The sequence below is a fragment of the Typopeltis vanoorti genome, chromosome 6 (assembly GCF_054136105.1).
Source record: "Typopeltis vanoorti isolate ZY-2024b chromosome 6, IOZ_Tvanoo_1.0, whole genome shotgun sequence".
NCBI classification, from domain to species: Eukaryota; Metazoa; Arthropoda; class Arachnida; order Uropygi; family Thelyphonidae; genus Typopeltis; species Typopeltis vanoorti.
In genome coordinates this window covers 33,245,570-33,259,361 of record NC_143554.1, presented here as the reverse complement: position 1 = coordinate 33,259,361, position 13,792 = coordinate 33,245,570, and the positions used below count along the sequence as shown (strand labels likewise).

The 13,792-nt window shown below is 35.5% G+C and overlaps 1 protein-coding gene across 12 annotated transcripts in view; it reads right to left on the bottom strand.

Moving 5' to 3' along the window:
• The window catches only part of LOC150105365 (uncharacterized), a 521,942-nt gene that overhangs the window by 47,693 nt on the left and 460,457 nt on the right, over nt 1-13,792 (bottom strand). For 11 of the 12 annotated variants that reach the window (XM_090394098.1, XM_090394099.1, XM_090394097.1 and 8 more), the window contains one exon: nt 12,225-12,431. The exons of the other annotated variant lie outside the window; for it this stretch is intronic. In XM_090394098.1, coding sequence (XP_090250224.1) covers nt 12,225-12,431 — 207 coding nt within the window. The remainder of the gene's footprint in view (nt 1-12,224; nt 12,432-13,792) is intronic. 12 annotated transcript variants of the gene reach the window in all.

Genomic DNA, 13,792 nt, shown 5'->3' with positions numbered 1-13,792 from the left:
TGCCAACCAAGGCCAAAATTTCTTCCTTCTTGTTCCTAATACTTCTGGCATTTATGTACCTATAGTTCAAAGAAAAATTAGGGTAGGAGTGAAATGGATATGTAATCTTATTAAGAAAGGGATTCATAAGAAAAAAGATGATGTGGAAGAAATACCATGTACACTAGGATGATGTCAGTTAAGAAAATTATATGGAGCAGGCCAAAAAGAGTTGCAACTGTTGCATGGAAAATAAGTCTGAGTATGAAAAGAGACTGGCTCTGCAAGCTAACACAATCCAAAAGAATTTTATTATTATGCTGCAAGTGAAAGCAAGACAAAGAATAACTACTGATGGTATGCTAGTGACAGATGCAGAAAAGATTGTTCAACTAATGAGTGCCCATTTTGATAAAAGCTATCAACCTGGTATGCAACTTTGAACTTACTATTACCTCTTCATTGGATGAAGAAACTCAAGTGTGCAAGGAGGAGGTAATAGAGTTACACAAACTGAATAAGAATTTAGCATTAGTGAGTGATGGGATATCAGCATGAATGAGTGTTCAGCTAAACTGAATATTTATTTGACCATGCTCTATAATCTGAGTCTCAGAACATGAAAGATTCCACAGGAGCAGAAAAAACGTATGGTAATCCCATTGCACAAGGGTGGTGCAAAGACTAATGTATCCAACTACTGACCTATCAATATCACTGATTGGAAAAGTTGGTTAGAGTTCATTTATGGAAATGGACTGACAGAAAATCTATACTTTGCAATGAACAGCATGGGCTTACTAGAAGTAGGTCATGTCTGAGCAACTTGTTCACATTGTATAAGAACGTTACCTTTGAGACAAGGGGAATGGACACACAATGATACTTTTGGACTTTGCTAAGACTTTTGACAGAATACAGCATGGAAGACTGTTGTATAAACTGGAGAACATGGAATTGGATTATAAAATATTAGTGTGGAGAAGAGAATGGCTGATTGACAAATATCAAAACATGGTATATGGGGGATGTGAGGAGTCTGCAAGATTTAAGGTAAAAAGTGGTGTACCACAAGGATCAGTCCTTAGTCCATTGTTATTTGCTGATGATGTAAAGACAGAAGATGATAATTATTCAAGAAAGCGACCAATATGCTGTACTTGCAGAAAGATATGAACAGGCTGGAATTGTGAGCATGTGGAAATGGCTTTCAGTTCAATGTAAAGTAATGCACTTTCTCTCTCTCTCGGATCACCTCATGTCTGGGGACTTGTGACCTTCCTGATGATGCTTTGCCATTTCTTTCTCCCCGGTGCTTCTCTTATTGCTTGTTCTAGTTTAAATCCAGTGATTCCTGATATTTGGTCAATTCATCTATTGGGGGGGGGGGTTCCCCTCCATTTTTTCCCCCACATAGTTTAAGCTGGATGACTATTTTTTCCAGGCAGTTGCCTTCCCTTCTGCATATGTATCCAAAATATTGCACAATTCTATCGTCCGTCTTGTGTGGATATTCAGTTCTTCTATACTTTTGTTTGTTCATTTTTCTGTCCAAGACCCTCTTAACGTTCTTCTCCAGCACCTGAGCTCAAACGCCTCAATTCTTCTTCCATCATCTTTTGTCATTGTCCAAGACTCAGAAGCATAGAGAAAGATAAAAAAAAAACAACAACTAAGGTTTCTACAAGCTTAATTTTGATCTTTTTGGAGATGTGCCTGTCTTTCCAGATCATAGTTAAATCAGTCATCGCTTTCTTAGTGCTATTCTTCTTATCTCTTTTTTTACATCCATCTTTTTTTGTTATCACTCCAAGTAGTTGAAATTGTCGACAATTTCAATTCCTTATATATCTATCTCTTCTACATCGTTTAAAATCATTATTTTGGTTTTATCTTGATGTATTCATAAACCATTGCTTAAGCTTTCCCATTCTAATTGATTTAGGATGGATTTTAATTCCTGTTCTTTTGTAGCTATTATCACTGTGTCACCTGCATATTGTAGGTTAGTGATTGTTCGGCCACCTAATTTAATGCCTCCATTCCACTCCAGTCCCCTGCATTCCAATATATATATATATATATATATTGGAATGCAGGGGACACTGAGTTTTCAATTCTTACTATTGCTTGATTCCCTTGATATAAGTTCTTTATGAGGATTAGTAGATGGTTTGTTATTCCCGAACCATCTTGCATGATATCCAATAAAATATCCCATCTCATACAGTCAAAAGCCTTGGAGTAATCCATAAAGCATAGATAAAGGCATAAGTTGAATTCCCTCGCTTTTTCGATTATTTGTCTGATGTTAGATATATGATCTCTAGTTCCTCGACCTTTTCTGATATAAAACTTTGTAATCTTTCCTTAATAATGTGTAGTAAAATCTTGCTAGTATGTGAGATAAGGGCAATGGTGTGGTAGTTTTCACATTTGTTGTGATTGCCTTTTTTGTACATTGGGATAATAGTGGAACTAGTCCAGTCATTTGGCCATCTTCCAGATTTTATTGCATAAATCATGTATCCAGTTGACTGCATTCTCTCCAAGGTTTTTCAGCTTTGTTATTCCTTAATTTTTTGATTGCTTGTTCTACTTCACTTTTGAGGATCTCCGTTTCCATTTCCATGTTTTCGATAGCTACGTCTTCTTGTTGAATAGCTGGGTCCTTGTAAAGCTTGGTGCAATACTCTTTCAATCTTTTGACTATGTCATTAGTGTCGTTTAAGATCTTGCCATTTTTCTCTACAATTATATTAAGTTTTGGTGTGAATTTTTTTGGTTATATCCTTAAATCCTTAACCTTGAATAAATCTGTTGTTTCATTAGAGTTGGAGTATCTTTCTATTTCTTTACAGATGTTTTGGATATAGCTGTTTTATCTTTTTGACAAGATTTCTTAACAGCGTTATTCAGGTTCAGGTAATTTGGGTTTAGCCAATCTGTTGTTTAAATTGTTTCCTTTTTTCAATTAGTTCTAGGATTTCTTTTGTAATGCATGGACTGCCATTCTTCTTTTTTATTAGAATGGTTTTGGCTGCAGATTTTACAATGGTTTATTTAGGTGTGTATCCAGTGCTTTGTTCCTGAGGTGTGTTTTTTGTTTCTTGAGCTCTGATTCAATGTCCATTGTAAATTTGTTGTCCATTTGTGTAAAGTCATATCTTTTGTTGCTGTTATTCAAGTTTGCTTTCAGATGGATCTCATCATCATCAAATTCCTGCCATGTACCCTCAAGGGGGTGTACAGGATATGATAGTACTACATGAAAAATCTACATCTTTACCAACCTCCTATCTACAACTTTCCTCGAAATCAGTCTGTTACTTGTCAAGACTCCAACATTATCAGATCTTATATTTCTATCGTCTAAGGCACTTTGCACTGTATCGACCTGGCTGGTCGATATTTCGATCAAAATGTCGATTTGATTCTTACATCAATTCCCAGGTGCTACCCATGTGTGTATAGTCTCCTCTTGTGCTGTTTGTACATAGCATTAGTGATTGCTAATTCCCTTTCAATGCAGAACTCCAATAGTTTTACTCCTCATTTGTTTCTAATTCCAAGTCCGTATTTTCCAAATACCATTTAAGTGATCATCATGTGCACTGAATCCCACCTTGCATTGAAGACTCCAAGAACTATTCGAAATCCTTTCTTTGTATTGTATCCATAGTTTTATTTAGGTCTTTGTAGAATTTCTCACTTACTTCATCTTCTGCGTTTGATGTGGGTGCATTAAATTGTATCAGCATTGTTGGAATTGGGTTGGTGTTTAATTATACTGTTATAATTCTGTCATTGACTGCATTGTATCTTTTTACTACTCTACTTATGTTTTTATTAACAATGATGGCAACTCCCTTTTCACTGTTATGATCTGGACCAGAGAAAAACACCTTATTTCTCTCACACAGTGCTTTTTTTCTGGAAAAAAAGGAGCCGGTACTCACATGAAGATGTTATTACAGCAACTTCCACACTATTAACATATCCTCCGATATACCCTCGTCGTCTCGTTTTGTGCGCTGCACTCTCCTTATAATCGTAAATCTTTTCTTTAATGACATTAACTGTTGTTTGCGAGATTTTCCAAAATGACTGATTTTACCATCTGCCCACTCCGCTGAAATTTTTGTTCCCATGTGTTTATTGACGACAAGACTTCCGACATCACGACACACTTTACAGCCCACCATTTTATTCTTGACATAGAGCCACTCATTTCTCTTGCTTAAGTCATTTTTCTGCAAAGTGTCCAACATTTGGGCCAATCATTATCAGAATCTGCTTCCTTTTGACCATGCAGATTTTTGATCTTGGTCTCGTAATCCTCTTCACCAAGTGTATTTTCGGTGCTAGTTTTCTGTTTTACAGGATTACAAATAGATTCAACAATTTCTGCTTCTTCAATCTTCTTTTTTTTACTCGTTGGCATAAAGTAACTACTTATTTTACTCATTTTGAACAATGATTGTACTGATTTAACTTAGATTAATTCAAAACTCTCGTGAACACCTGCCTGTTGCAGAGTGAATATAGAACTGATTAACTGACATTGGAAGCAATCGGAAGCAAACACAACTTCCTGCTTCTGGTTACATAGCAATCTATGAAACAGGAAAGCAGGGTACCAACTTATGAGTAATCAAAACTGAAAATTCAATTAGTGAACACAGTACCATTTACCGGAATATTTATAATACATTTTGCTGTCAATAAATCGTAAATTTTTAAAAACTTAAGAAAATTGGTGCCAGTACTGCGTAACGTTGCATAATGCCAGAAAAAAGCACTGCTCTCACATATCATAAAATTACCATGTTCTTTCCAGTGGGTTTCAGCTAATCCTAAGATATTATATTAAGTATTATCTTCCATTTCATTCTGTATTATATCTAGCTTCCCAGGCTGCAGGAGTCCTCTGATGTTCCATGTTTCTATCTTGAAGGTCTTTCTGAGAGTTATTTATGATGATCTGATTGGCGACTTTGTGGGCTGGGAGCGTCATCAGTCTTATCAACGTCATTATTCCTCAGTCTAGTCAAGTTTGGTCTTTGTTGCACATTTCTTTTCCCTCCATGCTTAGAGGTACCACCTTGGTATGCCAGGCTGGTGGCTTCCCCCCCCCCCCCCTCTGTTATAAGTCTGCATCATCATGAAGGTTTTACTTTCAATGAATGCTTTACCTTAAATGTAAAGTAATGCACTTTAGTGTGATGAAATATCTAATGCCATATTGTGTTGGTGGGATTAGGCTAGAAGGAACTGATCAGGCTAGGGATCTTGGAGATTTAGTAGATAGAAAGTTGAAGTTCAATAGCCATATTTTATTTGCAGCAAAGACTGCAAATAAAACTCAGAGGATAATTGAAATGCTGAAATGAATCTCGATATGTAAAAATAAGGAAGTCATTTTGCCTCTTTACAAGGCCTTGACAGGACCTCACTTGGACTACTGTGTGCAGGTCTGGTCTCCTGGTTTCCGTGGCAATTTTAGTACAGCAGAGTGAGTGCATAGGAAAGTGTTAATAATGATATTGTAGAACACAGATTGACAATTGAGAAGACAGACACCAGAGAGTAGAAAGACAAGTGATATGATTGTGACTTAAAAACTTCTGAAAGGGTCATACAGGATATCAGTAGATGGAATTTTTCATTTTATGGATGGTGGGAAAAAGACAAGAGAGCATCTGTGGAAGTTAAGAATGAATGCCATCAAGAAGGGGACAAGAGCTAGATTTTTCTCTCATAGAGTGGTGTGTGATTGGAATGGATTGCCATTTCAGGTAGTGAGTGTGAATGAATTCAAGAACAGATATGACAGCTGATGCAGGTTCCCTCATTGAGTCCCTGACTCCTTGGAGGTCTCTCTTAATAATAATAATAATAATCTTGATTGTGTGGCTACAGAGCAAAATTAGTCCCAATCAATTATTTTCATCACTTTAGCCTAGACAGCTTTTTGAAAATGAAGAAAACTAATTTTTTTTTTTAGCATAATTTAATATATCCACCTATTAAGACATTTTTAGAATCTCCTAATTGGTATTAAGTAAACAGGTTACATGTTGAGAGTTATTACATGCAAAAGTCGACTTAGTAAAAAAAACAGTAGTAGAAGTAAATTAATGTAAAAGTAGAATAAAGTATTAAAAATATTTTTCGCACTTATATACGTGGACAATCTAATTTCATATCACTAGGGTTTTGCAAAGAATAGGTGCACTTCAATTTAAAGTGCATTTAAAATTTTGTTCCATTTCAACCAATTTCCTTAGCTAAATAATAAAAATAACCGGTTCTCACTTGAATGTAATTTATTTTTTCAAAGGAAATTATCTTGTCAATTTTAGTGTTTCATATGATTCTGTTTTTATCCTACTCTTTTCTTGATCAGATTATTACCATATCTAATTTTAAACCCAAACAGCGGCCATACAACTAATGTGATAACATAATAAATATGGTGATTGAGAGTTAGCAAAAAGCTATTTTCTCTCTCTCTTGAAATGAAGGAGTGAATTTAAAAAATAAAAAATTAAATTAAATCACAGATTAAATTAGAGAATCCAATTAGATATTCAATGCTTTATGTATCTAAACATAAATATTTTTTTCCCCTTCATGAATTCATTCATTTTTTTTTAACCATCTCCCATTTCCTATTGTCACATAACACACCATTCTGATCCTAAAATAAAAACTCTCTTGACACGTGGATATAATAAATATGCTAATAGTTGCAACAAAAAATTCTAAATTAAATTAACAATACCAAGAAATTATATTCTCTTGTTTAATTTTTTATTTAAGTGTAAACAAACAAAGTTTATGTATGAATAATCTCCATGACTAGGCTACCTGTATACAGAAGCTAGTGACTTCACATTAAATGCCTTAGTATTCCATAATGCAAAGTGCGTGCCCACACACACCCTTTCAGGTATGTATAATGCTATGCATTATGGGAAGGGCCACTACCCAGACCAGTTAGCATTATGCATACCTGAAAGGATGTATCCTTTCCTTCTTGCTTACAAGGTGATCAGAATACATTATGAAAATTATGGAAACAACTACAGTGTTGGAGTAAAACTTTAGTTTAATATAAACCAAAGTAAAAACACTCGACGTTTTGACCTTCACATTAAGGTCATCACCTAGAGTATATACATATATATAAGAAACAAGCTGCACTACAATCTACATGGCAGGCATGCTAAAGTTACTGACCAACCATTACAACTATTGGCCTGAACTCTGGTGAAAAATTGAAATTGAAAATCAGAACTCACTCCTTTTCCTGCATAGACCAGTCACACATCTTCCCTCAGTCTGTCTATCCTTCACTGTTTACTGCAAACCTACACATACCGGTCAATATATACATGCTAACTCTTATCACCATCCTTCACAAAAAAAAAAAAAACTCTGAGTCATTAACACCCTCAGAAACAGAGCAATAACAATTTGCTCTAACGAGAATTAAAAATTATTAACAATACCATTGGCTTTTTACTCAAATCTTACGGCATTACTGATGTGTTAGAAAACTAACATACGAAGAAAATTCGGACATACCTTTTTTCGATGTTGTTGGCTGTTTCCTCCCAGCAATATGCATTCATCTGCTGTTAAGCTGTTAAAGGAAGGGGAGTTTGAGAAAGAAGGGATAAAGTAATGTGGGAGAATTATTATTTGTAAAAAACCGGGTTTTTTACATGTATAATATTATTAAGGGTGGGTAGAGAGAATTTTTTTTTGGGGGGGGGGGGTTGAGAGAAGGATCTGAAAATAGAAATTATTTTTTGGGGAAGAGAAAGGATTGAATGGAAAAAAGCCAGGGGGTGGGTGTGAGCTGTTTCAACAGTACGTTGTCTCCGGATCTCGTGGGGGAAGTGGAGGCTATGTCATGCTGGCTTGGGTGTTTCTGTCTTTGGCGTGCTTGTGTTATCTCCTATTGGTAAGAGTCGTGATCTAATTTTTATGTTACGGAGCTTCCAACTCTCAGAGATTATGTGAAGTTGGTGGATGTTTATTGAGAGAGTTGGAAGCTCCATAACATAAAAATTAGGTCATGACTTCGACCAATAGGAGATAACACCTGCCTGTTGCAGAGTGAATATAGAATTGATAAACCGATATTGGAAGCAATCAGAAGTGAACACAACTTCCTGTTTCTGGTTACGTACCAACCTATGAAACAGGAAAGCAAAGTATCAACTTATGAACACAGTACCACCTACCGGAATATTCATAATACATTTTGCTGTCAATAAATCGCAAATTTTTAAAAACTTAAGAAAAATGGTGCCGGTACTGCATACCATTGTGGACCGCCAGAAAAAAAGCACTCGATGCAATAAATACTTATCTAAAAAAAAAGTTTTTTTTTTTTCATTCATCTAAAGGAAAAGGTAAACAAATAATGCACTTGAATCGATACACAAAATTATACAGCTTCAATTTGGTGGGAATGGAAAAGTTGGTAAAAAAGAGAATTCAGGAATCAGGAATGGGTGGATAAGAATATGACACACAATGAGGGGCAGCATGACTTTGTAAAGGGTCTATCATGCCTAAGTAATCTATTAACTTTTTATAATAGAATGACAGATGAGTTGCATACAGGGAATGGCTATAAGATGATACTGCTGGATTTTTCAAAGCCGTTTGACAGGATACCATATGGAACTCTATTACGTAAACTGCAACAAATGGGGATAGATATGAAACTGGTGATAGATAAAAGGGTAGCTGATGGACAGATACCCAAAAGTAGTATATGAAGGAGCAGAATCCAGGAGAAGGCAAGTGACTAGTGTGTGACTAGTGTGTGCTGTATTATTCAAGCACAGGGCTCTGTGCTTGAATAATTGCTGTTGAATTTGTACATAAATGATAGAGGAAATAATTTGAAGGGAGATATTCAGTTGTTTGCTGATGATGCAAAGCTGGATAGTGTAATAGTTAATAAAGGTGATGTAAAGAACTTGCAGGATGATTTAAATAGGCTGACGGTATGGGCAAAACAATATGGATGTCAATTTAATGTGGAAAAGTATAAAGTTATGCATTTTGGGATACAAAGATTACAATCTGTGTACCATAATGAGGGAACTGTACTCCAGGAAATTGATGAAGCTAGGGATTTGTGGGGGGGGGGGGGGGGGGGTAGTAGTAGTAGATAGAGAGTCGAAGTTTAGAGGGCATACTGCTAAAGTAGCTAGGGTAGCTCACAGGATTACTTGGTTACTGAAGAACACACTAACAAGCAGTGATGAGGGAATTATCATTCCACTTTATAAAGCCTTGAGATGATCACACCTGGATTACTGTGCACAGGTCTTGGTCACTCAGGTGAGTGGTCTGTGGGATGCTTCCTATGAGACATAGTGAAGGTTTGTGGATTGCAAAAGTTGGTTAATGGGAGGGGAGTGGGAGGGGGAATATGATTGAAACATTTAAGTTACTTAAATTTTATAGGACTGACTTTATAGGACTAATGAAGGAGAAAGGTTTCAGCAGCTGGCTAGAGGGGAAAAACAAGAAATCATCCCTGGAAGGTGGGCAAAAGTATGGTTAGTAAAGGTGTGAGAACTAGATTTTTTGCCTGAAGAGTGGTGAACGCTTTGTCTGTTAATGGTCTCAAGGAGAGGTATGACAGATATTGTGTTGACAGTTTGAGTCTCTCACGATGATCCTTAGGACTCCATGGAGGTGCCCGTACAATAATAATAATTTAATTTTTACTTTGATGATTTCACATGAAATGATTATAAGGATAGAAAGGCATAACAGCCAATATCAGAATCTCTTAACAGAAATACTACATCTAGTACCATTACTCAGGACCTTCAGATCATACCTTACATACCTGTCACAGAATCCACCAGAAAAAAGGTCACCTTGCTTCAGGGAAGAAAAGAAAAATGTGAAATATTTTTCAGTGAATCTGTCTCTACCTTGAAAAACTATAATAATCTCAATACATTTGGATGCATAAAACTGCTCACATGTGGTAAACACTCATCCTCAGACCATGAACTCCAAAAGCATCTTTACCTGCATACTGTTCCTTGATGATGATGATATATATATATATATATATATATATATATATTGAGAAGATTAATTTGAGAATATGTTGTCATCTCCTTCCTAAGAATACCAATCTGAATGCCATGGTGGTCTGTTTGAATATAACTACTATTAGCATCAGCATGACGGCCTGGTTGGCCAAGTGTGAGCCAGGCTGAGTTTGAATCCTGCCTAAGGCAGGTTTGTGATTGTCATACACATTCATTCATACAAATATATATATACATATTCTCCAAATATGGAGTGGATCATCATGGGAGTAGTAGACCCAACCTACATGCAATGGGAGAGGCCTTCACCCAACAGTGGGGAAGATACAGGCTGAATATCATCATCAGCATCACCACCAATGGGGTGCACCCTTAGTGCTAAAAGATTATCAATTTAGTAACAGTTACTTCTAAGCAGGATAACACACCATGTCATAAGGTATACATCATTCAGGAATAATTTCCGGAGGCTTCAGTGTACCTCAGTGGCCTCATTAGTCATTTCAGATCTCAAACCAATTAATCATTGTGGAATGAGGAGAAATGAGCTATTCACAAAATAGAACACAACAGTCTATCAAAGGTGGGATGATATGGAGTCTGCATGGATCAATAACTCGTTGGAAAATTTTCAGCGTTTTTGAACACCAAAGGCATGCTATTTACTGTTAGGTATTTAAGAATCGAGTAGAGCAAGTCAATATTGGACAGGGATCAGAAAAAGTGATACCCTGCACCTAACAGGTTGGGAACATGAGCATAAGAATGATGCTGCTATCTTGTTAAATGGCATTTCATTAACAAAATTAAGCATCAAAATAGGCAAAATCTAAACAAACACAGCTCTATGGAATGGAAAACAAAACTATCATTCTGAACTTAGAATAGGAGTATTATATAAGACTGGAGCTTCAAATATTACTGCCCTGAACACCGTAGAATAATGAGTAGTAACAGTATCCTTGGGATGGAAAGACTTAGGTTGGAATGAAATACTACTTATGATACATGGAACTATTTATAAGGGTTCAGCAACTGAAGGTAAGTTAGCTGGTCCCACGAAGAGGCAGCCCTACCCATCCCCAAAAAATAGACAGATCACATGCAGCGGCACACATCACAGCTGGATATGGAGATATGATTAAACATCCTACAATTACTGAAGTACGTTTATTTCAGTTACTAAAATTAGATTTACCATTGGCCTCTTTCTGGCCAAATTATTTGGCTATATGAAGATGGGATTACATCACCATACTACAAAAGATCAGATGACCTAGAGAAAGAAATCTGATGGAGAAAATAATGTTAGCAGATATGAACTAGTCACAGGCTTTCCAACTAGTTAGAAATTATTGATTTCCTTGATAAACAATGCTATACAAAAACCAATTAGGATCTTTAATTTTTGCAACTGGATAAAGGAAATACCATCTCTTCTAGCATTAGAAAAGTTCAGATCTGAACTACAATTTCCCGTGGACATTTCAGTACCTATTAAAGAATGCAAGGTCTGCAGGTTTCAAGGATCCAGTGTAGTAAATTATTATGTTTAAAATTTTTAATAAATTTTTAATAACAGTTTCACCCACAGAAAAAGTTAGAAATCTGTACTAATGCAGTACATTAGTACTGTGTGTGCGCTTAAGGACAGATAGATAGATAAGAAACTTTACTCTACAGACCAAATTCTTTTGTGTTTTTTTTTTTTTCATTTTTTTCCTCAAGTCACACTGGGCTTCCACTAAGTAGGTGGCGGTTTCATGGTAGATGATAAAAATCAACTACAACTTAAAAATATTAATAAATATCCATGCAACAGTGGATTTAAATCAACAGTCAGCAGAGTAAAGAATGATGATATCCACTTGGCCAACTAAACTGACAAAAACGCTTTTGATATTTTTGGAAAAAGTACTCCCATTCTTCAAAAGGTTCCTGAAGTTGGTCAAGAAAGAATGTCAGAGTTTACTTCTTTGTTTGCAATCACAAGCCCAAGTAGGGTAAAAAAGTACCATAGTTCTGGAACTTTTCATGTGTATGATAATAATTTTTTTTTTCTCAGTCTTGCAAAATTATATAATTTTTTTTTTTTTTTAAATGAACAAATTAACTCAAAATATTTAGTTTTGTAATGAGTACCTGTTGGGGAGACCTGTGAATTTGCTTCTGGAAATAATCCTAAGCGTTTGGAACAGCCAACACTGTAACGCTTAACACAGGATGTTGAGCAGAAACGTTTGGAACGTTTGAATTTTGACTTAGGTCCCAGTTTGCCACAAAATTCACATTTGGCTAGTTCTATAGGACCACGAACTTTTGGAATCTTTTTCTTCTCTGGAGTGATGACTGTCAAATAAGATATCATTAATTTTAAATGTGAATGGCATAATAAAGTCCAGACAAAACCAGGCAAACACAAACATAGTAATTTTCAAAATTAAGTATATATATGTATATAATTTTTTTTAAAAAAATCTAATGAGAAAATGACTGGCAAACAGAACTGTAATTTTAAAGGTTTTAATTTCATTAGGAAAGAGAGCAAATATTTTTATAGTGCCTATTTTTTATATAGCAATAAACAGTATGGAAAGAAAATTTAAAAGAATTAAGTTGGATAAAAATACACCTCCAAAACAAAATTTAAAATAATCAAAGAAAATGTGTTGAATGATTTACAATTCTAATTTATTGCATAGAAAATTATTACCAAATATGAATTAGCATCATCTGAATCTATGTACTTTGCAGATTATATAACCATGGAAATACATAAAAATGTAATATAAATGATAAGAAACTGTTATTTGAAAACATTCACAAAATTCGAATAATTTTTTATGTAGTTCAAAATATTAGAATATTCCAAATTTTTCTGATTGATTTTGAGGAGAGCATAGAAATGGCATACATTTCAGTAGCTGTGGGACTGACCTGTGCATGAGAAATCGTTTGTACGTGGATTTCAGTTAATCATTTGCTAAACATGGGATGAACAAGTGATATATTTGAAGCTAAGAAGTTTTGTATGGTGTCTCTACACAAAGAAGGCCAAACACAACAGTTTATAGTAAGGAATTGAAATGTTCTCAAGCAAGCATGAATAGTTATTACCTTTCAAGCGCTATTGCAGCTATTATTCTAATAACTGGAGTTTTCAAAATAATAGCTGCAATATTGCTTGAAAGGTAATAACTACATCAAGAGATGAGAGGAGATTGAAGAGTATTGTGAAGAAAAACTGCTTCCAAAGTGTAAGGTATTTTCACCAGAGATGGAAAGAACTACATGTGAATGTGTCTAAATCTACACACTGAAATGACTTCACAAATTGGGGGTTTTAAATCCCGTGCGCCCTAAGACGAAGTCACTTATGACTTTTAAGCAAAAAGGCAGCTAGAGTGCGATGGTGTAAGCAAAGACTGTTGTCGGGTCAAGAGGACTGGAAAAAGGTACTTTTTAGTGATGAAAGTATGTTTTGTGTGTCTCATGGTCATCGAGCAATATGTGTTTGGCATCTTAAGCAAGAAGCATTTGATGACAAATGCATGAAACGTCTGGTGAAATTTGAAACCTCTGGTACCAAGAAATTCTTGAGCACTTTATGTTACCGGCATCGGAAGATTTATGTGATGGTGACTTCCTTTTTCAGCAAGATTCGGCTTCTTGTCACATTTCCAAGATGGCTCAAAGAAAGGCAGATCAAT